The sequence below is a fragment of the Penicillium nucicola genome, assembly GCF_028828085.1.
Source record: "Penicillium nucicola strain IBT 29836 chromosome Unknown utg000008l, whole genome shotgun sequence".
Lineage (NCBI taxonomy): Eukaryota > Fungi > Ascomycota > Eurotiomycetes > Eurotiales > Aspergillaceae > Penicillium > Penicillium nucicola.
In genome coordinates this window covers 1506348-1531462 of record NW_026643132.1, presented here as the reverse complement: position 1 = coordinate 1531462, position 25115 = coordinate 1506348, and the positions used below count along the sequence as shown (strand labels likewise).

The 25115-nt window shown below is 50.1% G+C and overlaps 10 protein-coding genes across 10 annotated transcripts; 6 read left to right on the top strand and 4 right to left on the bottom strand.

The window, feature by feature from the left end:
• Nucleotides 1-1061: 1061 nt before the first annotated feature.
• N7511_008068 (uncharacterized protein) lies at nt 1062-2111 on the bottom strand (the record flags this gene model as incomplete). Its single annotated transcript, XM_057130445.1, has 2 exons — nt 1062-1871; nt 1953-2111. The coding sequence occupies 2 exons, from the start codon at nt 2109-2111 to the stop codon at nt 1062-1064; spliced, it is 969 nt and encodes a 322-aa protein (XP_056982228.1).
• A 2977-nt stretch (nt 2112-5088) lies between these two features.
• Nucleotides 5089-5943, top strand: N7511_008067 (uncharacterized protein; the record flags this gene model as incomplete). Its single annotated transcript, XM_057130444.1, has 2 exons — nt 5089-5686; nt 5777-5943. 2 exons carry the CDS (start codon nt 5089-5091, stop codon nt 5941-5943), a joined length of 765 nt encoding a protein of 254 aa, XP_056982227.1.
• A 648-nt stretch (nt 5944-6591) lies between these two features.
• chsA (chitin synthase I) lies at nt 6592-9520 on the bottom strand (the record flags this gene model as incomplete). Its single annotated transcript, XM_057130443.1, has 4 exons — nt 6592-6606; nt 6664-7179; nt 7237-9267; nt 9329-9520. The coding sequence occupies 4 exons, from the start codon at nt 9518-9520 to the stop codon at nt 6592-6594; spliced, it is 2754 nt and encodes a 917-aa protein (XP_056982226.1).
• A 1162-nt stretch (nt 9521-10682) lies between these two features.
• ltpA (tyrosine protein phosphatase LTP1) lies at nt 10683-11354 on the top strand (the record flags this gene model as incomplete). The annotated part of the gene is made up of 2 exons (XM_057130442.1): nt 10683-10743; nt 10798-11354. The coding sequence occupies 2 exons, from the start codon at nt 10683-10685 to the stop codon at nt 11352-11354; spliced, it is 618 nt and encodes a 205-aa protein (XP_056982225.1).
• Nucleotides 11355-11637: 283 nt separating this feature from the next.
• N7511_008064 (demethoxyubiquinone hydroxylase family protein) lies at nt 11638-12381 on the bottom strand (the record flags this gene model as incomplete). Its single annotated transcript, XM_057130441.1, has 1 exon — nt 11638-12381. The coding sequence occupies one exon, from the start codon at nt 12379-12381 to the stop codon at nt 11638-11640; it is 744 nt and encodes a 247-aa protein (XP_056982224.1).
• A 414-nt stretch (nt 12382-12795) lies between these two features.
• Nucleotides 12796-14780, top strand: N7511_008063 (RNA polymerase-associated protein; the record flags this gene model as incomplete). The annotated part of the gene is made up of 4 exons (XM_057130440.1): nt 12796-13001; nt 13065-13813; nt 13864-14003; nt 14052-14780. 4 exons carry the CDS (start codon nt 12796-12798, stop codon nt 14778-14780), a joined length of 1824 nt encoding a protein of 607 aa, XP_056982223.1.
• Nucleotides 14781-15455: 675 nt separating this feature from the next.
• N7511_008062 (uncharacterized protein) lies at nt 15456-19417 on the top strand (the record flags this gene model as incomplete). The annotated part of the gene is made up of 2 exons (XM_057130439.1): nt 15456-18304; nt 18358-19417. 2 exons carry the CDS (start codon nt 15456-15458, stop codon nt 19415-19417), a joined length of 3909 nt encoding a protein of 1302 aa, XP_056982222.1.
• Nucleotides 19418-19751: 334 nt separating this feature from the next.
• Nucleotides 19752-21069, top strand: N7511_008061 (zinc-binding alcohol dehydrogenase family protein; the record flags this gene model as incomplete). The annotated part of the gene is made up of 5 exons (XM_057130438.1): nt 19752-19899; nt 19986-20120; nt 20186-20395; nt 20459-20826; nt 20887-21069. The coding sequence occupies 5 exons, from the start codon at nt 19752-19754 to the stop codon at nt 21067-21069; spliced, it is 1044 nt and encodes a 347-aa protein (XP_056982221.1).
• A 955-nt stretch (nt 21070-22024) lies between these two features.
• N7511_008060 (uncharacterized protein) lies at nt 22025-22440 on the top strand (the record flags this gene model as incomplete). The annotated part of the gene is made up of 3 exons (XM_057130437.1): nt 22025-22115; nt 22165-22266; nt 22373-22440. 3 exons carry the CDS (start codon nt 22025-22027, stop codon nt 22438-22440), a joined length of 261 nt encoding a protein of 86 aa, XP_056982220.1.
• A 324-nt stretch (nt 22441-22764) lies between these two features.
• N7511_008059 (uncharacterized protein) lies at nt 22765-23739 on the bottom strand (the record flags this gene model as incomplete). Its single annotated transcript, XM_057130436.1, has 1 exon — nt 22765-23739. The coding sequence occupies one exon, from the start codon at nt 23737-23739 to the stop codon at nt 22765-22767; it is 975 nt and encodes a 324-aa protein (XP_056982219.1).
• Between the last annotated feature and the right edge of the window lie 1376 nt (nt 23740-25115).

Genomic DNA, 25115 nt, shown 5'->3' with positions numbered 1-25115 from the left:
AATGGTACGGTCAGAGCTCGGCATGGGGTCTGCATTCATTATTGGGTCTCTCCAAGGGAGTATACCGCTCATTTGTTATTTGTTGTTCTCTGACGTGGCCTCTCCTGTTTGCGTCGATTTCGCCATTTTGCTCTCATTTTCGCGTGCCGAGGGTTCCTGTCATTATTCATGGATAGTCAAGGGGTCGTGTCGAGGTACAGTACTGTAGACATGTGATGGGGGAGAGATGGAGGTCTCTGGCGGTCTCGAACAATCTCGCGGGCTGCTTTGTTTCAGTCGTCATTTTGTTGATGATCATCCGGCTTGATCTATACAAAGAATATCAACGACAACTACTGTAGTTGGAGGTCGTTTCGGCGCGTAATAGAGAGCGGGAAGAGCTAACAGGCGCATAATAAATATCTCTGGCAATGGTTTAGAATCAGACATGAAGGACATGTAGGACATTGGTCATCGTGACCTACCCTGTGTACAGTGGTGATTATGGCCTACATGTAGGGATTGGGGATGACCGCTTCGAGTTTGCGAGACAATGTAGACCGATTGTCCCGTGATGTAAGGTGGAGGACCTTTCCTCGTCGATTCTTTTACTAAAGGCTATAAGTCTCATACGAAGAGAAGAGACTGACTGGAAGACAGTCACTCCAAAGATGAGAATTTCCAAGAGAGCTACACCGAGTGATTAGGCTCATGTTTCACAGACGCGATAAGTTCATTCTTATTATCATCTGAACGATTTGCTGGAGATGACCATAAACACAAAATGGCACTGTGAAGTAGAAGAGCCATGATAATTGGTATCCAGAATGACCCTTTATATGCCAGTATAGTCATGTACTAGAATACTGTAGCTGGAATATAACACTTCGTCAACCAATGAAGTCCATCAAATATCAACCAAAGAGCCTCCGCAGCTCCTACATAAAGAGAACACCGCCCCAACATAACAGGGTGACTCCATACCCTCTTGATAAGGAACCAGGACTAAGTTCATTCTTACCAGCAAAGCATTTGAATCCAAAAAATAAAATGTCCCCAATGATTAATAAAATCCAATCAATCTAAGCTAACCAATGTTGAATCGCAACCTTGAAAGTCTCCCGCAACCAACCCTCTTCCAACCTCAACCCAGTATCAAACCCATGCTCTCCCTCCATAACAGTAAACACAATCCTCTCATCCCCAAACACCTCCCGAGCACGCACAACAAACCTCTCCACATCCCCAACAGGAACAACACTATCCTGCCGCCCATGAATAATAGCAATACCACCAGAAGGCAGTCTCGTCCCCACCCTCTCAATCCTAACACCAGGGAACCTCACCTCCCTCTCCAACCCCTCCACTCCCCTCTCATAAAGCCTTCCAAGAACCCCATGCGTAGCAGCCCCCAGCATAAACTCCAACCTCCCATGATCAACAACAGACGACTCCACAGCCCCAGCAATAAACCCATCCAACATCTCCTCCACCCGGCCCACAGGAATCATAGTCCCAAACGGCCCCTCCGCCCTCGGCTGAACAAACGCTTCCGAACACGGATCAACCATCGGATACGCCGCCGCACAAGCGCGGATCTCGTCCGCGTGCGCCAGCGCAAGATTCAAACTGATCAGGCCACCTGCCGACTCGCCAAAGACCAATACGCGTGAGAGGTCCGCTGTCGTCGGGGTCGTGTGTGCGGAGAGGAGGGTCGGCAGGGACGCGCTGTTCACCCATTTCCAGAAATCTTCTATGTCGCTGCTTATTTCGCTGCTTGTGCAGCTGGGTAGGAGGCGGTAGTTGGGGCTGATGATTATGGCGTTCTCTTGTAGGGCTAGGTCTGAGAGCCACCACGGCCAGAAGTCCATGAAGAGAGAGTCGCCCATTACCTGGGTTTTATTTGCTTGTTAGCTTGGTGTTCTTTATGCTTCGATCGGGGAGTGGGAGCGGGAGTGGGAGTGGGATGGTACCAGGCCACCGCCGTGGAAGTGGAGGATAACGGGTCTTTGGCCGTCGAATGGTGTCTGTGGGATGAGGATGTCTGTTCGGATTTCGTGATCTCCGACTTTTTTGAATGTCGTTTGGATGAGGTCTAGGTTGGCGAGCTTGGGGTGCGATTGGATTGACATTGTTGCTGTTGCTGCTGCTGCTTGGATCTGCTTGATTGTGTATCAGGATGGGGTGTGTGTGGACTCAAGCCTTGGGTGGTGCGAGTCACGGCGAAGATGCAGGTACGGGTGCAGGTGACGCGATTCGATTAAGCTTGTGTGGGGGAGAGACTTTGGATCTCCTGGTGTGAATGGTATAGGTACACGACGGGCTTCCTGTGGTATTTGTATCCGGTAATAATCGGACTAAGCGCTCTTTTGATATTGCAATGCCGTTTAGTCCGGTGCTTCTTCCGGCTTGGGGGGATATTGCCGTGGTGATCGGAGACGAGAGATCTCGGGTTATGTTGCGGACCAATGGACTTTACAAAGCTTGTTGGTTCTATGGATACAGGTCTTGGTTGAGACCAATCATTCAATAAGGTGGCGGGAATGGGGCGTGAATGACGAAAATGTTATCGCAGCTTAGTCGGTTATACGATATATGAGATACAGTATGTTGACCAACCAACACTTCAATTCTCAGCCACGTCGTTTGTGATGTACGACTTTTGGTGGGGTTGAGGCTTTCGGGCTGTCCCGTCTTCCATGAGCGGTGATTGGGTGGATTTGTATATAATTCCGTCTCAAGTCCGAGCGTCTCGGGATTATGATATCTTGAAAGAAACAAGCTTTGTTATGTTAGGACTAAGGTTAGTTCATGTGAGGCTCAATTATCATACTGTGTAGGTTGTTATACTTTACCTCTGTGAGTTGGGGCGGCATGAGATATGCTGTAATGCATACATGCCACTTTCAAGAGACTGGAAGCTTGACTGGACTTTTGCTAGGAACTTAATGATGGATGTCATGGTCAGATGGCGTTGCATCTGTCTAGCCTACCTGGTGGTTGATATGGCGCAGAAATACTGAAGATTGCCCAGAGCAGAGCTGTCATGAGTCCATGGCTTTGAGGAACAAGACTATCGCAGTCTACCATTAATGATGCAGCCAGGATACATGATATGCAGAGACAAGAAGCTTGAAGCAAGAGAGGACGAGAAGAGCACGTCGTGCTCTCTCGAGTACGAGGTCCCAAGGCACCAAGTACAGAGGGTCTCGTCACATTACATGGATCTTCAATCTGTATCACATTCAGCTAGGAGTAAAGCGTGAGACTCTAGACAAATGTCAGGGGGTTATGGGTAAGAACACCCAGCAGGAGATTGAGGATAAAAACCACCCAATACCCTCAAGAAGTGTCATGCAGAAGTGAGGACCATCACATGGGAGGCTGGAAATCCTCAATAAGGACATTGTGAGACATTTCTTATTGAGAAAAATAAGCTTTATCAAAAGACAATAAGCGACCAATGAGAACCCAGGTGAACAATAGGATCAATAGGATCAATAGGGGAAATTGAGTAATTTGAACGAATGAGAGGACAACAGGGGAAATTGAGTAATTTTGGGGAAATGAGAGAACAATAGGATTAATCAGAGAACAATAGGATCAATAAGAGAACAATAGGAAGGAATCGGCCAATGAGAGGCCCTCGTCGTCGTCGTTGTCTTGTTGATTTGTCCCGATTAGGAAATGCCCTCTGGGTATATAAATGCCAACTTCTCCTCCGAACTTCTCTTTCTCTTTCTTTTTCCCCCTTCCACGACACTCACTTCGACACACACTCGACACACTCGACACTCACTCGACACTCACTCGACACTCACTCGACACTCACTCGACGCTCACTTCGACTGAGACATTATTTACTTTGGGGGCATCGGCATCTGTTGTTGTTTAGTGGAGGACGACTTCTCGACACACATTCGACACACCTTCGACACTCATTTCGACTGAGAAATCTTTTACTTTGGGGGCATCGACATCTGTGATTATCTAGTGGAGGACGACAACATCGACACATACTCGACACATACTCGACACACGCCGACACATCGACGGGCATTGGTTAGTGGAGGACGACAACATCGACACACATTCGACACTCACTTCGACACTTACTTCGACTGAGAAACTATTTACTTTGGGGGCATCGACATCCGTGATTGTTTAGTGGAGGACGACAACATCGACAACATCGACACACCCGGACTCACCTGGACGACTGTGGGCGTGGAAAACTCAGTGGGCGTGGGCAACACAGTGGTCAGTCAGAGGTACTCCTGCACGGGCGACCGTTTGAGGAGGTCGGGGTCGAGGCTCCCAGACGTTGTGTTTGGCGAGGACACAGTGGGCTCAGTTCTTACACTACTTTACCTGGGCTTAAGCAACATTCAATCGGTTGAACACCTCTGGACAGCTGACTCGACACTCTGATGTGGGCGTGGGCAATACAGTGGGTGTGGGCAACACAGTGGTCAGTCAGGGGTACTCCTGCACGGGCGACCGTTTGAGGAGGTCGGGGTCGAGGCTCCCAGACGTTGTGTTTGGCGAGGACACAGTGGGCTCAGTTCTTACACTACTTTACCTGGGCTTAAGCAACATTCAATCGGTTGAACACCTCTGGACAGCTGACTCGACACTCTGATGTGGGCGTGAGCTTGTTTTATTTCCTCCTTTCTGTCTATGATGATTCAGCTTTAGATGATGCGTGGATGATCCTTTGTGTGACTACTGGGTGATTCTTCGCATCCATCGAGCGCGCCGATACCCTTCAGGAGGGCCTAGTAAGCCGGATTGAAGGATCGGGTTTGACCACTGTTCTGAGACACTCTACTTCATTGACGGGACTTTCAATAACCTTGTCATCGTCCTTTCCTCCAAGCTTGATCGAGCTTGCTGCACCTCGTCTGATTCCATTCCCTATTTTCATTTCCATTTCTCCCTTGCCCAGTCACCTTGAGCTTCGTCTTCTATGCTAACATGAGGAACGTCGACAAAAGAACGTGGACCCGCCACATAGATCCGGGAACCTTATCGGCACGTGCACGGACCACACCTCATCTGCACTGCAGTGCAACGCAACCTTGCCCTTACCTCCAAGCAAACCACACCATGGATCCAGACGCCAGTATCCCGATCGAGCCTGCTCCCTCTGTCTACAGCTATGTGCTGTCCTTTCTCCTTGTCGGAGTCGCATGGGGCTTCACAACCCCCTTTATCCGACGCGCCGCGGCAGACTTCAACGCACGACAGGAGAAGCAGGCCAACAACTCCAACCCGTCCGAGCGCGGCAGATCACGAACACAAGACTCGCCACTGACTGGTTTCACGGATGCGGGTGAGGAGCAGGAGCTGCTTCCTCAGGGAGAGTTGGAAGGGTACAACGATGGTGACGAAGATGGATTGCGGAGACGCAGCACAAGTCAAAACGGCCAATCGCGCAAGCCGCAGGACCCTGTCGCAGGTCAGCAGGGCGATGAAACTCAGGGTTCAATCCAGGATACCGAGCCGAGAGGAGAGGCCGACCATGATGATCTGCCCACGCCCGCATGGCAACGCGAATCCGGCCCGAAGCAGTCATGGTTGCGCACTAAGGTTGTCTCGATTTTCTGGACTGTTGTCAACCTCCTCCGCACTCCGGCTTACGCCATTCCGTTGGTCATCAACCTGACTGGCAGTATTTGGTTCTTCCTTCTTGTTGGAAAGCATGGTATGTCTATCTGAAACCTGCATTTGCCGGCTGTCGCTGGCATCTTCGAGACTAGCTTTGCTAATGATCTTCCTTTTTTTTATTTTACAGAGCTCTCTCTCACTGTCCCTCTTGCAAACTCGAGCGCTTTCCTTTTCACTGTGCTTGGAGAGTGGTATGTTGAGCGCAAGGTGATTGCGAAGGAGACTTGGTTGGGCATGGGCTTGGTACTTGGAGGTATTGCATTGTGTGTTCATTCGAAGAATCAGGCTTCCTGATTCTTGTAGACTTGATCTTGTTATTGTAAGTTGCCATTTTCTTGGTATCCATAGTTGTGATGTCCAAACATCTACTTAGCTAAAATATATTCCTGTTTATCCTGGGTTCGCATCTCTGGTTGCCTCGTTCTGCGTATATATCAGTAGATTGAAATGCCACCATGGCCTCGTTCTTGTATTCAGTATCATTTACGAACGAAGCTTGACTTATGATGGCAAATTACACTATCTTCTACGATCAAGACTCAAGGCTTCAGTTCATAGGACATCTCGTATTCATCTATCATCAACACCAGAATGAGTAAAAAATAATAAAGCAGAACCCCATATCTACAGGATAAAATACACGAAACCCAAGAGCAGCACAAGACAAAAAGAAAAAAAACACACAAAAAAACAAATATCAAACACATCGCAGGGGAGGTCATCACACATGTTACATTTGTCCCATTCCCATTTTCAGATCCTCGTTACAGACCAGACCGGGCCAGCCGTGGTCAAGATCGATTCCAAAATCCAACTCTCCAACAACGATAACTGTGAATGCGAGTCAAAAGCAGTGGATATATGAAGACATTGCATAGCATGGTATTTGCTGTAAAGCACAAGAAAGAGCAGAAAACAATCGTTAGGTTGAAGATCGCTAAATCAGACACCGCGGAACTTAGAAGGGAAAGACAGTTAGCATAATTGAAAACAGCAGAGAAAAGAGTAACTCACCATCCGGACTACCAGATACCACATCGCACCAATAAACTTGAACAACGACAGTCCAGCAACACTCCATAGAACAACCTCCATGTAGATCATGGAGCGCTCGGTCTGCGTGGCATCCTCGCTATCACTAGAGCTAGATGTGTTGTCGAAGGTTTCTAGACCGGCGGCGCTCAGGACAACGGCGCCAAGGGCGAAGTTGCAGAATACCCAGGCGAGGACGACAGCACTACGGAAACCCTTGTAGTAATCGGCCTGCTTCTCTTCTTCGGAGATGACCTGGACCTCCTTGGGGGGCTTCATGGCGAACTTGGCAACTTCAGCTTCGTATTGTGCGTTCAAATCACCGTCGTCTTGGGGGATGTTGACGTCGACTTTGCCGCCGGGCTTGAGGTGGGCTGAGGGCAGTTTCTCGGCCTTGTCGTCTCCCTTGGTACCCCAGGTGATGTCGTGGGTGTTACAGAAGGCGTAAATGTTGAGGACGTTGATATAAGTCGGAGTGAGTAGGATGTATTGGATGAACTGGAAACGGGTTAGTAAGGTGATAAGGGATTAGTGAGGGGTTAACTGGAGACTTACACTGGTGAACATGTGCCATGGGTCCAGGAAGATGAAGGAGGCAATGAACCACATCACATAAGTCGATCCGAGTGAGACGATGATCGAGAAGAACGTCTTGTTCGTGAACAATTGTGAAACTGTGAAGCTGTTCGAGGCAACTTCTGTCTGGATAGATTTCACAGTGACAAAGACAGCAGCAAATGCAAGGTAAATCATAATCACGATCCAGAAGTAAACCATGGTCATATAGAACTTGTTCGATCCACCTGGTCGATTACCAAGAGCCAGAACGAAACATGTCACAAGAGTTGCCAAGTAGAGCCATTCGAAAACAATACCAAGAACCTTACCAGCAGTGCCTAATAGATCGTCTGATCCGAGGTATGTTGTCAAGATGTGGAAGACCAAGAAGAAGTTACCAATACCGAACCAAGCAAAGATCATCGCAATGGTTTGGTAGATGAATTCAATCATCAGCATGAACTTTCGCATGAAACTGTGGTCACTGCGGAAAATTTGATAGAAGTGGGCAATAGCGTAGACAGCAGCGAAGAAACTACCGTTTAGCCAACGACGACGTTGCAAGATGAACTCAGCCATGCGGTCAGGAACGTCAGTCTCTCCAGTCGAGGACTTGACGTACTGAAGCAGCCATCTGCACTTGCGCTTGGAGACGATTTCGAAGCACAGAATACGATCCTCAGCCAGGTACATGTTGGCTGTGAAAATACCGGCATTGGCACCGTGCATTTTCTCACCAAGGAAGTACCGTTCCAGAGGACCCTGCCCGTTCTTGTCGTTTTGCAGAGCGACAAAGCGGTAAGCAGAGAACGCACCGGGCAACACGGTAATGAAACCGAAGGAAGACTCTAGCGGCTTGTCCAGAATGTTGCTCAACTTGTACTCGAAGTTTTGACCGGCGACCAGAGGGTTCAGCAATTTCTTGCCGTGAGACAACATGACCTTGATCTCACCACATGCACCACCGCACATGGGCTCGACGTCAAAGGCCTTCCAGAGGTGGTAGATGGAATCTCTGCCGGGCTTGGTACCCGCATCGAGAAGAACACAAATGTTGGGATCCAAGACGCGACCAAAGGCCTGGAAGAACCATCTGTGGGAGTTGATCTTCTTCTGGTTCTTTTCCTTCAAACAGAAGATCATCTGCACAGGAGGTCCCGATCTGGGCTTAAGATGCACCTGAGTGCCCTTGACTTCCAAGCCGACTTGGGTAGTGTATTCGTAAATATGGGCTGTCACGTCCTTGCCGTTGACTTGCTGCTTGGCGATTCCATCCTGATACACACCCAGAGCCGCTAAAACGGCGCGAGTTCGCGGGTTGATCTTGGCACGACCATCACTGATAACACAGACCACGATTTTCTTCCATGCATCCTTGCCCCAGGTCTTGCTGCTTGTGCGTGAGCACATGTGATCGATGTTCTTGAAAACGCCGGACATGGTCCGGGCAAACAAGAAGTCGTCCTCGTTGTACATGGTCACCACAATGAACAGCTCAGTGTGACGAGGTTTTGCGAAAAGCTTTTGGCGCAGGGTAAATCGTTCTTCAAAGAAATCAGCAGGATCGCAAGTTGCGGCCGAGTATCGCATGTGCGTAAACTCGTCACGACCAGGAGGCTCTGCGTGCGGAATTTGGCTTAGCAGTTTCGGGGCGATAGGGCAATCAAGAACGAGGTTGCCGTTGAATAGCTGGACTTCTTTCACTGTTTTCCAGCGGCGAATAGGTTGCGGGCTCGGTGTTGGTTGAATTTCGTCATGGAACTCGTCGTTGTACGATTCTTGCCCAAATGGATTGTCGTTCGGGTGAAGCATAGGTTCCTGTATGTCATCAAATGTATTGTGGCCTCCCTCTGGATACTGGCCAAGATCATAATCGTCATGAGGGGTGTGTGTAGGCTCATAAGGTTGGGTATAGTAGGCATCGTGGTGGGCTTCGGGGTCCACTGAGTACTCATGACCGGGGTAAGGACGGTGCGCATCATAGGCATCGTGGTGGCCGTAAGAGTTGTAAACATTCTCGACTGAATACTGTTTGGGAAAAAAAACAGTCAGTTCCAGCCAGATACCAATCATTGCGCGCAAAACTCACAGTGGGTTGCTCAGCTAGGCGATCGCTAGATGGCATTGGCAGGTGCGCCGGAGGAGCATATGGATTGTCCGATAGCTGGTAGCCCTCATGTGCTCGCACCGGCGAAGGGGTGCGATTAGTGTAGCCAGTGACGTGGGATGGGTGCAGTATGGGCGAGCGATGCTCGTCCCCAAACGGGTCTGGGTGCGCCATTGTCAGTACTGGGACAGGAGATGCTCAACGAAGGTTGAAATGTAAGAGCTTGATAGCGCAAGTCCCACAGAAACATATGATCAACGACCAGCACTGATCTGAGACTGGTTTCAGGTGGACAAAGCATGCGCAAGCAGTATGGGAAGAAGGAGAAACAATAGGGCCCTAAGACAAGCACTAACCTTCTGTGACACGATTGTAAGCCATGGTGGGCTAGCGAGCCTCGGGATTGAGCTCAGCGAAATTATGTTACCCCGACGTTCGTTGCAGGGGCCTTGGAGATTGCGCCAGGAGCGCTAAGTGGAATCGTGAGCGTCACAGAGTGAGATATGACTAGTCTGACTTGACAGACACGGACTCTCGGCGCTGTTTCAAGTAGGGGCTTGCGAAATTTGGCTAGGAGGAAGCAGTATAGGTTGCGAAAATGAGAAGCAGGAATAAATCTGGGTGGTCCCGTCTGTTTGGTGTTTACGACGCCCCAGTCGATCCCGGTGATGACGGTGGAGATGGAACGAATCACAACGTCTGTGCTGGGCTCCGCACTGCCCTGTGGATTGTATTGTATTCCCACGAAGATTGTACTATACTGCAAGCGAAAGGACCACGAGTGATATGAAGGAATTCGGAATAAAAGCCCCAATGAGAATGCAGTTCATTCAACCAGAGATACCTGAAACATGCGAGCCACGGGTGGCAGAGGATTCTCCGCCGATGAATGTCGGGCGTGTTTTGTTACTGGGCCAACACCGCCCGAGCCACAGTCTTGGCAGTGGCTGTACCCACTTGGCTTGCTTAGTCAGAGAGGATGTGGCTCGCTCGTTTTTTTTTTCTTTTTTTAGACAAGAAAAATATACGAATGATATCCATGGATGGAATATAAGGCTAAGTAAGCTATTGTTCATGTTCACTAAGCTACAGAAATAAAGATAAAGTAGCTGCCTGTTCCTAAAATAGCCCTAGCGTCCGGCAAGCTGCATCTCATACAGTTCCTTTACCTGTCCCTGTACCTTACTTGCCCTGTGGCGACGTAATGCCTCGGTGGGGGTCTTAGGGCCTATCGATAAGTCCCCGAACGTGCACTCACTCTTTGAGCCGTGAATATATTCCATTGCTGCCTACTACCCCTAGACTAGACCCTAGGTTATCATATTACCCCTACATAATGACCGCCCAGTCCAACGAACGCCCGGCAAATGTCCTATTTGTCTGCCTGGGCAATATCTGTACGTACAGCCTCAGCCTTCCCCCGCGATGACGACATCCTAATCCTTATATAGGTCGTTCTCCAATGGCAGAAGGTGTCTTCCGCAACTTCGCCGCGTCCCATGCCTTGATTGGGGAGATCGACTCAGCCGGCACTGCCGCCTACCACAGCCTTGAGCCCCCCGACTCCCGCACCATGTCCACTCTGCGCCGCCACAAGATCACCAACTATGACCATGCTGCACGGAAGGTCACTCGCGAGGACTTCCTCACCTTCGATTACCTCCTTGCCATGGACAAGTCCAACTTGCGCGAGCTGTTGCATGAGCGGGAGTTGGTCGTTGCGGCTTTGCAACGCAAGTCTTCTTCCAAGTCGGGTGCTCAGAGTACTCGCTCGCACGTCGATGCTGCCATCGGCGAATACAAAGAGGATACGAAGGTTGCGGAGGTGCGCATGTTTGGTGATTTCGGCAAGGCTGGAAAGCTGAATGACCGTGTTGGTGGTGGTGAGGTCGTGCAAGACCCCTACTATGGCGGTGCCAATGGGTTTGAGGAGGTCTACCAGCAGGTCGTGCGATTCTCTCAAAACTTCGTCGATTATTTGGAGCAGAAGCCCGCCAGTTCCGAGTAACGGTCGAGCTTTACTCGTCTGGGCTGCATAAGTCAAGCACATGTATAGAGAAGACGGTGCTGTTTTGTTGATACCCTGCTTCCTGGGCGAGCAGTGTTCATAGATGAACTCAAGTGGAAACTTGGTATTAAAATAGAAGATATGATTACACGAGTTCTTTTTCTTTTTCATGACTTCAATGGTCAGAATATAATTGATATTGTACATTGAGTGCTGAACGCGAACAAGGTAAACATATGGCTAGTTCACAATTGACCCGCCATGTGAGCACTCCCATCGAGAATTAGATCTTTTCGCTGATCTTGATAGCAGCCCTGCAACCGAAACGGATTACATCCACAAGCGGATCATACGGCTTGGCTTCCTTAGAGTCATTGGCAACAGCATGGTCAAGATGTTCTAGCTCCTCGTCACGAATCCTCCGGAATGTGGCCAGCATATCCTTTAGCTCCTCATCCAGCTCCTCCCCCCGTCTCTCAGCATCCGCCTCCCAAGACAGAATTTCCCTCACTTGGTCATTGTAGTGAGATCCAATCTCAGTTTCGACAGCTTCGGTGCATGCCATCGCAGCTTCGCGACCTAGTGCCGCAGTGGACCACCCTAAGAAAGTGGCAGCTACCTCCCACGCCGGATACATAGCGGTTGGTCGGACTTGGTGCTTGGCAACGAGTCCATTGAATGTTTTGAGGTGCCCAGCTTCTTGGTCATACATGTGTTTCATCAAAGGCCGCAGGTGCGGGTATGAACGGACAATCTGGGGCGTTTGAGCAGTGTAGATCAGAGTCGCAGCGAGCTCGCCTGCCTGATTGACTCGAAGTGCACTATCCATGAACTCGCGTTGTTCTTTGCTGAGTACATAGCGAGGCTTGGACGCACCAGTGGTGCCGGCGGTGGTGGAGGCGTGGCGACATTGGCTGTATTTGACCGTTGATGGAGCAAGGAAGTCGAGGAAAACTGGTGGTGCTGTGCGCATGGGCTGGTGGCACTTCTTCAAGGCGCAATTGCGCAGAATCGGTAGAGACGCCATCGAAATTTGTGTTGGATTGCTATCATGAGGCTATCACGAGGGACGAAGCTCCGAGGCCGCGTTGACCGCCTTCGCTAGCGCGTTAGCGAGACTGGCGCGGAACGTCATGAATTCATGCCAAGTTGCGACAAACACTTATGCGCTTGCCAGACAATCTGCACTATCTTCGCTTCAACTAGTGCAGAGTTTTTTTGCCAATTTTGGATCATCTATCGCCAAGTGCGAAGTGTTTTGGATCTCATTTGGACGGTCTCCCACTGCAACTTCTTCGTCACTTAGGTGTCGACTCTCTTCAGGAGGGATAGATCAATAGGGGAATACTCCTTTGATTCTAGAGTGTGAATCTTTGTTTGAGTAAGGAAATTTTGGAAACCAACGATTATCTGGGATTAGTCGATTGGAAGACTATTCACAATGGCGGACGATTTGGATGCTGAGTTGCTCGCTTTGGCGGGTGACTCTGAGGAGGAAACCTCACCACCACCCAAGTCGCCGGCGCACTCTGCTTCATCACACGCCGACAGAGATCATTCACCAGCAGGAATGGCTCGCAAAGGAACTGCTAAGCCGGCATCCCGCCGGGCACGGAAGCCCATGAAGGATGAATCGGAAGGTGAAATGTGAGAACTGCCCCTCAACCTGCTTCTTGACATTCGTCATTAATCCGTGGGCCTACCATATAGTTCCGATACTGGCTCCCGTCACTCTCTTCAGTCTGCTCCCATGTCCGAGTCAGAGTCGGAGTCCGAGAAATCCGATCAAGATGATGAGGATCGCCCTATATTCCCGTACGACAAGCTGTACTATTCAGCCCAGGATAAGAAAGATATCATGGCAATGCCAGAAATTCAGCGCGAGGAAACCTTGTCCGAGCGTGCCCAGCAAGTCGATCGCCATAACCAGGATCTCGCTCTCCGGCGTTTGTTAGCATCCCGCTCCCGTGATGAAGCCCGTGCCGCCAAAAAGGCCAAACGAAAGGCTGGTTCCGCCGGTCTAGATGACCCCCAGCGCAAGAGCTCTCGCCAAAAGACCACTCTTGGTGGCCGCAAAGTTGGAGAAACCTCTGGAGCCATTGAAGCCTACAAGCGTCAACGTGAGCAGAAGGGCAAGCGGGATGAACTCCGCCGTCGGGATCCTACTCAATCTCGCCGCCGTTCGCGTTCCATGGGCTCTGAGGGGTCTGACGAAGATGCCGATGCTGAGAGTGATCTTGAATTGGATGATCGTGTTGGTCGTTCTCCTTCTCTGCCTAAGGACGACCCGCCTGCTGAGCTTCGTGACATCCAACGTGCTCGTGTTGGTCGCAGCAACTTCGCTCAGGTCTGCTTCTACCCTGGATTTGAAAGTGCCATGCTTGGCTGTTATGCTCGGGTCAATATTGGCCCGCATGCAGAAACTGGTCAGAACGAATATCGCATGTGCTTGATTACTGGTAAGACACCCTGGCCATTTGTTAAGCCATTAAACTGACAATATTTCCAGGCTTTGCTCAGGGAAAACCTTATGCCATTGAAGGATCCAATGGTCGTCCCTTTGTCACCGATCAATATGCCAAGCTAGCGCATGGCAAGGCTATAAAGGAGTTCCCTTTTATTGCTTGCTCTGATTCTTCCTTCACCGAGGTTTGTTCAATATTGACCCAATACTGAATTGCACTAACAATGCCCTAGAACGAGTACACGCGTTACCGCAAGACTTTGGCAGTCGAAGACATCAAGTTGGCTACCCAAGGCAAGCTGGCTTCCAAGGTCACTGACATCAACCGTCTTATCAACCACCAGTTTACCAAAGATGAGTTGAATCAGAAGCTGCAACGCCAGGGTGCATTCGACTCAAAGTGGAACATTCTCAAACGTGCCGATATTGAACGTGACTTGAAATTCGCCAAAGCCAATGGAAACATCGAAGATGCTGAGCGGCTCGAGAAAGAACTGGATGTTATCCTGAATCCTACTCTGTCTTGGGGAACGACTCTCACTAAGAAAGAGGTCGATACGAAGCCGATGGAAGCCGAGCGTGTCCACCAGATCAACATTCGTAACCAAAAGCTCAACTATGAGAATGTACGCCGTGCCCAGATTGAGGAGCGCAAGGCCGCTCGCAAGTCCGCAGCCGCTGTCGCCCGTGGTGAAGCCCCCGCCGATCCGTTCATGCGTGTGCGAACAGTCGCCAAGACCCATCACGATCTCAGTGTACCCAGCCAAACTACTCCTTCTACCGATGCTACTCCCAAAGATGAAGTCAAGGATACCCTCAAAATTAGTAACGGCAGTTCTGCAGTGGGCACACCTTCTGGTATTACACCTAAGAAGCCCAAGACTGGTTTCATGATCAGTCACCGCAACAACGATGATGAGAACATCGCGGCGCTTGATATGGACATCGACATCGAGATCTGAGGTTCCTATTCTGGAGATCTCACTTTTCTTTATGTCTTCATCTCTGCTCCCCGAACAGGCTCGCTAGGGATTGTTTTACAGATTATCTGGTAACGTGGCTCTCTTCGAACCCACTGTACACTCTGCAGGGCCCGCTGGTGGTCATTGGCGCAAGGCCAAAATTATGCTGTGACATTATTTTTTTTAACTTATCCCCCTAACTTTTTCTTTGGCAATATTTGCGGAGTCGGTGGATGATTTTACGGCGTCATTTCAGAAAATAGCATTCATTCTTGTATTATGAGACTTTTGGGAATGCATCACGAGCAACACAATCATCGTTTTTATGGTCAGTAAGAGTGTGGATGGGCCGGTGCCCTTTGAGGGAGCTGGTATATTGCAACATCAGCATTCACAAATGGAATACCCACATTTACTCTACCGTAAAAGAAACATCGCCGCCAGTAGTGTTTCCCGAGGTCGTCCACGGATCTAAAGTGAAAAAGCACGATAAGAGATAACAATCACGTGTGGGGCCTAGCAACGCGAAGTACGCGCATCGCGTCCAGACTATGCGCCCTTGAACCTCCACTGCACTGTGATCTGGACCTTGGAATACCACTCCTCTCGCCCAATTAATCCGATCATGACTGTGCTTCTCCAATATTCCCACTGAAATACGAGAATATTCACAACATGTCCTCGCCGTCCACACCACGCTCGACGCGTTCCGCGTCCCCGGGCGGTTCGCCGAATATTATTACACCCGGCCAAAAGATCAAGGCGATGTTGGCTGAATTTGACAGTGATTCAGAAGATGATACCCAAAATGCCGGGTCGACCTCTGCTGCGCCAATACTTGCTCTAGGGCGTGATCGCACATCAACAAAGGCACACCACCATGGTCAAACACACGAATCTGAAGGTTCGAGTAGCGAAGAAGAAGTCGCTCGTCCCAAGGGCCGAATGGCTGCCCGCATGCAGGGTAATACCACGAAGTCGCCTACCTCCAATGAAGCGCAGTCCGCATTCGCTCGCGTGTCTAAGGCTCTGCATTCTGAGAGAAAACAGGCGCAGAAGCCGCAGCAGGCAGACCCCACACCCGACGAAGAATCGAATGAGGATGATGTCCCTACGGCTGGACCGAGGGAAAAGAACAACACCAGATCTAAATACCCAGAATCCGATAATGAAACCAGCCAAACTCCTCCTCGACTAAGATCCGAATCTCCCCTCTTTGTGTCTTCTCCCGCTGAGCCGCGTGACGACCCCGCCCACAGCGATGACAATGACACTGGTGCCGAGTTTAAGCCCAAGGGTAATGCCCGATTCCTTTCGCTTGTCGCCCAGAAACGCAAGGAGCGAGAAGAGCGAGAGAAAGCCGAGGCGGAGAAGAAAGCTGCTGCTCGGAAAGCAGTGATGGAACACTTCGGTTCGGAGGTTCTCTCTGGTGAGGAAAGTGGTGCTGATGACCCTGGCTCTGCTCATAAGCTATCTCAGAAGGCTCGTCAGCCTCGCAAGGCGAGTAAGAAGGCTTTGGATGAGATGAGACAGGAGACCCAGCGGATGAGCCGTAATATGCAGCTGGCTCATCAGGCTAAGACAAAGAAGAAGATCACAAAGGAGAGTCTCTTTGCAAGATTCAATTTCATGCAACCTGATCCCCCAGCAACCGAGCAACCTGCCGCAAACCCATCATCGACTTCCGGCTCGCAGAACTCATCTGATGGAGATTTACTCAAACTCAAAGATACACCGCATACTTCTCCAATTGCTGGTGGAGCCAATGCGATCAAAACGACTGCTTCTGGTTCCGAAGCTCAAACACAAGCCACCGATGTCGACATGGACGAGGGCCAGGATCTGCCTACTGTGGATGAGTTGGTAGCTGAAAAGACTGATGCCGTACAACCGCAAGAACCGGAAGCCAAACAAACTTCTCGTTCTACATCCGAAGCAGTCAATGAAAAGAAAGTCTCTCGCCCTCTCACTCAGCCGCCTATTCGCGTGCTGCTTTCGCGACAAGCAGTTGCTGCGAACACCAATGATAATGATGATGATTCTGACAGCGATCTGGAAGTGGTGACTTCCCCTGGCAAGTGTCGCCGTATTGCAGCATTCGAAAATCTCCCTTCTCGCAAGATGCAAGAAGACCCTGGTACAACTAGGCTGAAGGCATTGGCACACTTGACGTCTCCCTCGCGCAACCGAGCCACAATGAACAACGCAGAGCTTTCGGCGAACCTTTTGTATAGAGCTCGACAGCAAGCAGCCAGGGAGCGCCGTGAGCGAATCGAAGAACTCCGTGCTAAGGGTGTTATTATTGAGACCGCCGAGGAACGTGCAGCCATGGAGGATGATATGGAAAATCTTGTGGAAAAGGCCCGCAAAGAGGCAGATGAAATTGCTCGTCTTGAGAAAGCTGCTAAGAAGAAGAATGGTCAGAATGACGACGACGATGAGGATGAGGATGACGACTATCAGCTTTCCGGATCAGATGAAGAAGCATACGGTGAAGGCGATGATGAGGATGAAGACGAGGAGGAGACCGCGAGCGTGGATGGCAAGGCCGGGCTTTTCGAGCATGAGGCAGACGAAGACAATGAGTCTGCTGATGAAGAAAGCGAAGATCGACCCTCAGACGCTGAAAAGGAGATTCGAACTTCTGCCAGACGCAAGCGCCGAACACGAGTGATCAGCGATGACGAAGATGAGGAAGATCAACCTCTAGTGCCATCGACTCCTGTGAGAGCACCAAGCCATGTCCCTCAGTCCGCTGAACGACCGGTATTCCCTGGTCTTGGAACACCTGGTGATATGTCTCTCGGTCTTACCCAGGCCTTTGCCTCTACGCTCGATGGCAATGGTGTCGACAGTCAACTGGGATCCGCTACCATCCCCTTCTCCTTGCCTGATCCGGGTCGGCCTACGCCCCAGCTACGAAAGGAAGAGTCGGAGGTTCTTGTACCTGACAGCCAGGAACATCCATCTAACAAGGACATCATGGAGGGTTACTCGCAAAACGTTACTCGTGTATCAGAGTCACCTGCTCCATACCATTTCCAGGAATATTCTCAACTACCCGACCCAACCCAAGACGAAGGATTTGTCTTCTCGCCGTTTGATCCTGCGAAAAGATGGAGAGATACTCCTCCTGCGTCGACTGTTGATACGGTTCTCGTGAATCAAAGCCAGTCGCCTATTGCGGAGCGAAAGCGCAAGATGCTGCGACGAGGTCGCGCCACTGAGCTTTCTCAAGTTGAGGAAGCTGAGCCTGAGGGTGACTTTGAGATCAATGCCAATGCCTTCGATGTCCTGAAGAAAGACAAGGTTACGAAAAAGAAGTCTGCCCCTGAATATAACAAGAAGAACAGCAAGGCGAAGGACATTGTGGATGAGGCTGCCGAGGAGTCTGAGGATGAATATGCAGGCCTTGGAGGTCACAGTGATGACAGTGATGGCGAAGAGAATGCCATTGATCGCCAGATGATCAACGACAACAGTGGTGAAGTAGTTGACGAGAAGCAGCTCGCCGCCCTCAACGCGTATGTTTATCTTAGGTACCTATTCGATCATTGCAGTGCTAACAAGCTGATAGTGTCCACGATCGCAAACGTGACGAGAAAGACGTTGCCAAGCTCATGAGAGACATCACCACTGGAGCTCTACGTCGCCGCAAGAATGCCGATGATGATTTCGATCTTGACGACTCAGACGATGAGCACTTGGCACGCCGCCGTGAGAAACAACGTGAATTTGCCAAGATGCGTCGTGCCCTTCTCGCGGACGAGAAAATCGGCGAGATTGCTGAAAATCCCAAGAAGGCGGCATTCTTCAAGGCTGTTGAGGATCGCGAGATGGATGATGACTTCAATATCGATTTCCTTGAGGAGGAAGAGGCCGGCTCTCAGGCAGAAGCATCCCAAAATACTGCACCCGAGGCTCCCTCAACCGAGGGAACGAAGCGCAAGCGCCCCCTTGAACCATCAGCAGAAGATTCCACCAACCGACCCCCTCCAAACCTCCGTCGCACTCCTGCCAGCGCAATGTCCAAGAAGCCGGCGTCCCTGGCCGAGATCCGAGAGACTCTATCATTCCTCACTGAAACCCCCGAATACGATTCCTTCCACGAGGATGCTTCTCTCGATGACGGAGAGGCCGACTACGAAGAAGAAAGCGAAGACCCATCCGGTGCCGAAGAAGGACACTCAGAAGACCAACAATCGGACACAACCTTCGCCAAACCCAGCCACCCACGCCGAACACGCGGAGTGGTCGTCGATCGCCTCGCCCTGCTCCGTCAAGCATCATCCAACTCCGCAACAACCTCCTCCGGATCTGGAAACGGCAAGATGGCATTCTCAACCGGCAACGGCGAAAATCCCATTGGATTCCGTCCTCCTCAGCTCTTACGTCATGTCACCACCGGCTCGTCATCTTCCAGCAACTCCACCTCCACCTCCAACCGTGTTCCTAAGGCTGCAGCCTCTGGTCCGAAGAAGGGCGGTGCTGTCAACTCGTACACGGCTGCGCGTGAGCGTGAGCGTGAGAAGGAGCTACGCATTAAGCAGCGCAGCGGTGGGTCCAATATCGCTAAGTTGTTGAACAAGCATACTGGCGGTGGGCTTGGTGCTTTGGGCAAGGGTCAATGGGATTAGGGTAGATGAACTGATTGTATCATGCAATGTTTAATGAGGTGTCTGGCTTGTACATGAATTTGGCGCTTATTTGGGTTTCTGACGATTATGGGATGGATTATTTTCTTTGAAGCCTTACATAACCATGACAATGCAAGCATTTGAAGTATATCTAAGCGTGTTGACTGTGGGGCGAGGCGCTTCCACTTGCTTGTCTTGCCCAGGTGGACTTGTTGACCAACGTCATTTATTGGTAAGCGAGGGGACTCGAGCCCCCTCGAGATCCTATAGTTACATGACGATGGGATTGAGTTGTTCCTGTATATTTCATCTCTTCTGCTAAATCTCTCGCATCATGGCAACCAACAGTAAAATGACATCGATTGTCGTCCGCGTGTCCGACCTGTCTCCACGCCTATCCAGGGAGGATATCCCTCGCCCATGTCCAGCTGAGCATCAAGTTCTCGTTAAGATCTCGCATGTGGCACAGAATCCAACAGACGGTATAGTCTCGGCTCGCCCTTCGTGAATTCTACTGCACTATATACCAGCAACCCCAAAACAAGAAGCAACGGCTGACCAGGTCAAGTCCAATCATTCGACAGCAACGCCTTCGGCGACGGAGTCGTCCTAGGGTGTGATTTTGTTGGCGAAGTCGTCGACCTCGGAGCTTCTGTCACGCGATACGCAAAGGGTGAAGTGATAGCAGGACTTATTTGGGGTGGTGAGTACCCTTCTAATACAATGCAAGATTCGATATAATCTCTAATCAGAGAACCTTCACCACAGGCGAAACCAAGGGCCTCGGTGCATACTCACAATATGCCCTGGCCGATGAGAGAATCTCGTATCCAATCCCAGACTCGATCTCGCGCGAGCACGCAAGTACCGTTCCTCTTGCTGCGGCTACTGCCTGGCTAGCATTGTGGTCCCAGGGTTGTTTAGCTATCGATCGGCAGCAGGAGAGAGGGACTAGTGTTTTGATCTGGGGCGGGAGTTGTAAGTCGTGTTTTGGCTTTGAGTGGACTTTTTTGTGTATGCTAACTGGCTGGCTCGTTGCAGCAAGCGTCGGTCTGTACGCCATTCAATTGGCGGCTATGTACGGACTCGAGGTTGTTACCACTTGTAGTCCGAAACATGCAGATCTGGTGCGCTCATATGGCGCCAGATATGTCTTTGATTATAGAAGTGAGGATGTTGTCGATAGTGTGAAACTGGTGGCTCCGACGCTTAAGCATGCTTTCGATACGATTGGTAATGCCGACTCGTCGTTGCTTGCCTCGGCGGCTTTTGGGGGTGCGGGTACCTTGTGCACTGTCCGACCAGGGAAAGCAAATACTGAGAAGGTGTCGACTGGTACTCGCGTTACTGATGTGTTGGTGTGGACTGCTTTTTTGAAAGACCATGCATTTGGGCCTTTCAAGTGGCCGGTAAGTGATTGAATTGTAAAGTGGGATCTACCTTAGAATTAACTAACGGAATATGTGCAGGCATCTCAAGAAGACCATGAGCTGTCCGCTGAGTTGTTCCAGCAGCTTCCTTCGTGGTTGGAGAAGGGAACATTGAAGCCCAGTCATCCTCGAGTGCTTCAAGGGCTGGAATCTGTGTCTGATGGATTTCAGGAACACAGAGATGGAAAGATCTCCGGATATAAAATTGTTTACGCGATTTAGTGAGAGAAATCGTCTAGTCGAATCGGCAGTCGCGTTGATAGGCAGCGCTTGCGGTTAGAATTGCCGGTTTAGGAAGTGTATACTCGGCACTCAACACACCACATTTTGCAGATTGGTTCTAAACATTGACGAGGTTATATATCCTCCGCTTAATGGAGGTGATAACCAATACATTTTCTAGTCAGTCTTGTTTTGTTTCTGGGGATACCAGTCGTGCCAAATAGCCTCTGCAATACTTTGCTGCAAGGGATTTGTATCAGCGAACTTTCAGCCTAAGTCGCATAGGACTCATGCAGTCTAACATTACTGTAGTCGGGGTATACTTGAGCAAGGAAACCCTATTGGGGTCGAGTATGTGGATCTCGTATTGAGGCATTCCTGATTGAATCAAGGCCTCTGCAGAGTGTTGATCATTCCCAGAACTGGGTGACCACTAGAATGTCATGGTGGTAATGAAGACGCAGATCCAGTGAGCTGTAAGTCATTGTCAAGTAGTTAGGGACTAGCTTCCCGAGAAGAAACTCAATCAATTCTGTCCGAATTCCCTTACCTATTATTTTCTTCCATAGGCTCTGTTGTATAGCTGGATTGCCTTTTGAATATGCCAACTCTACGTACCCATCTACCCAAAATGACCCCGTATTTCCCTGCATGCCCAGCCATCCACATCCCATTCAGTTCATTCCTTTAAAAGATCGATTTAGTAGAACACGCTCGAAGCGTCAAGCCTCTCGCTGAGAAACGCCGAGTGACATTTAAGCTAAGCCATAAATGGAGCGGTGCCATGTACATGGAATGTAGATCCCATATCTCGTTGACGGCTTGTACTAGAGCCTACGGAATAGCGTCGGTCCTCGAAGTCTTGGATGTCCTCTTCTGTCCTACCGAGCGAGACCAATCTTTCATACTCACGAACAGCTCCTGAGACTCTCGCCATCAAAACAGAATAATCATCATGTACTCCACAGTCATGAAGCTTCTCATGCTCCTCTGTGTGACAGGGTCCTATGTTGCCGGCTCTAGTCTTGATCATGCTACCAAAGGAGGTATATCACCGGTCAATTACGCCTAGGATGAATCGAAAGAAGACAACAGGGTCAGCTGACACTGCTGTTACTATCACAGTTGCCATGAAGTCGAGCCCTAATGTTGTGAGGCTGTACTCTCCGCATCCTTTTGAGAAACGCGGCAATGGAAGTAAGATTACACCCGGTGGCTGTTATCTCGGATATCATTTTCTTTGTTTTCAATCGCTTACTGGTTGAATGCTTATAGCTTGTCAACAATGCCCCTCTCCATGCAGCCATACCTACTGCTGTGACGGTCACGCGGGTTGTGCCACTAACGAAGATGGAGGCTGTGGGTGTTTAGAGCAATAGTACGATTGGAGAATCATATCGACTGCACCATGTGGAAGGTCTACTTTTGTTCTTTTCAAGAAATAGCAGGATGGACCTGTTTTTTTATGCCTTCACAGGAAGCAATACCTGCGGAGTAAGATGACAACAAGTAAAATTTCAGAAAGAAGCTCATGTACCACACGCCACGGTATCTCTATCTTTATTTAGGTCGGGGCCACTTGCAGACCATATGATGCAGCCCCCGCAAGTTTATATTCTCGGCTCCGTGGGGCGTAAATGATAGTGTATCGTATGAATCAAGCTTGAATTCAGAGGCCATCCATCGGCGGTAATTTCAAGACCTCTCCAGTTGATCGATCAGCTCTGCCAAAGAGTTAAGTGACCTTTTGTCATCGGACTTCTTCTGAGAGGCATCTCGAGGAAGAAGGTAGCTCTCCCAGCCTGCATCTCTAGCAGCACAGTAATCCTTCGCGTAATCATCACCCACATGCACACAGAGCATGTCAGTCTCGGGGTTTATCTCCGAACTCGCAAGCAATTGAGCCTGTCGCTTTGCAACATCAAATATCCTTCGATCAGGCTTCTCGGCACCAGCCTCATAGCTCGTAATAACGAGGTCCACATCGGGTGCACGTTGCTCGTCTGTCACCGCTTGCATTCCTTCGCGCTCCTCAAACCCAGGAAGCTCCATACTGGAACGATCTTGGTCAGCGCGCATATCACCTACTTGCAGACCCAAAGACTTGAGCACAGCAGGAACGCGATCATCCGAGTTTGAAATAACACCAATGATGATTTGTTCAAATGGACTCTTCCCACTCGTCCGCAGTTCGCGCAGGCGACGGAAGAAAGGCGTCACGTCATCGTACAGTAGATAGCCCTCGGACCCGGCGAACCGATCCAGTAGACTATCGACCAGCCCAGGAGGGAGAATGACATGCTCTGCAGCATCGCTTGTCTTGTCTGTCCGGCCCCTTTGCGTCACTCGGGTCTCTTCATTGTCCCCAATTATCGCGCGCGCGAAACTTCCCTTGATCACCTCTTCCCACCATTGTCGAGGGCCGCCGTATTGGCCCCGCAGTACATCTGCGCGTCCGTAATTGGGGTATTGTCGGGTTTGTGCCTGGAAGACAGCCTTGAATGCGGTCTTGACTCGGTCCGGGGTTATGGCTGTGCGGGACAGTCCGTAGTGATGCGCGACCACCGCGTACTGGTTGGGGACGGGGAAGCGCGGATGGAAAAGGGTGCCGAAGGCGTCGAGGGTTAAGAGGAGGGTGCGCGGATGTGTATTTCGGAGTGTTGGTTTCATAGTGAGATTAGAGTAAGTTGGGTTGTTTTGTTTGGGTTTCGTCATTGCAACGCTCTGCAGGCTCCACTCTGGATTCCCCCGCGTCATCTTTTACCTCGTCCGCAGGGACTACATCGCATAGCACAGTGGTTTACATGGTGGTATTCGAACTTTCTATTGGCGGTGCATTTGTGTATTAGCTTTGTCGATGTCTGGATAGCCCAAGAACAGGTACTCTGTGGCAGCACTGACATTGGTGCGACATTTGATTGCCGAAATGGATCTGAAACTGACAGAATTAGCATGAATCGTGGGAAATATTAAGATCTCCAGTCAAGTTGTTGCAGACCATGGGAGATTTGAGGATGTGTTTCAGGAGACAATAACATAACGGGTGGCACTTATCTGCCAGCCCTGTCTCTCACGGACTCTTGCCGATGGTCGAGAACGTTCAGGTGAAGTTAGCCGGCGAGCACATCTTGTCCGATTCCATATTTCAACGCTTTATTTTAATGCTTCATAACGGGGAATACATGTTCTGCATAATTTGAGACTAGCAAGGTAGGCTCGACATACCCAATCCACCTTGCTTGGGATCCAATTGCCAAGATATCTTCCATGAATCTGTACAGGTATGGGTCGCTATCAACGTCCGTGAGCTATGGAGTAGGATACTTTCGGATGGGCCGCTCAGCCCAAAGTCTACGGCCAGCCGCGATCTTGATCCGTGGCTTCCTCGGGACCCCAATCTAGTGGCGTCAGGGTTTTGTCCGAAGGCAGGAAGGACTCCCTGTTATGAATAAGTTACGATATGGAAGATTTTCCAAGTTCGGCTTGTTCAAGGGGGTGTCGTCCACATTGTTGCTGAAACAAGACAAGTCTCCCCTGGTAGCTCTACGGCCTCGGAAGATTGATTGTTCTAGGATATTTGCCGATAAACCTCCAGAAGGAAATTGATAGCTCCGCTCAAATCCGCCAAACTCCACTATAAGGGTTTGTCATTTCTGACAAACAGCGAGATTTTACCGGATTCTCGATGAAAAATGGGATACAGTAAGCAGGTGGGGATAGACTAGATGTGTGCCGACTGAACCATAGCTACCAAGTACTGTTCTGGTCGTGTGTCGTGTGAGCAAGGAAATGAATGATTGTCTAATGTGGACCCGGAATTGGGCTGCTTACAGTAAAGTTGTATTCTGCTTGGTAAGGGTCCATTGTACTCTCTTGGCCGTTTCAATGTTTCAAGGTTTTCACGCCCAGGCCTCTAGGTGGAACAGTGGCTTGGCTAGACAGATACTCTAATCGATTTTTCAACGCCGCGTCCAGGAATGTGATAAAGCCAGGTTCTGGAACACCTTCAGCTGCAATTGACCCCTAATAAAAATGGGTAAAACGCT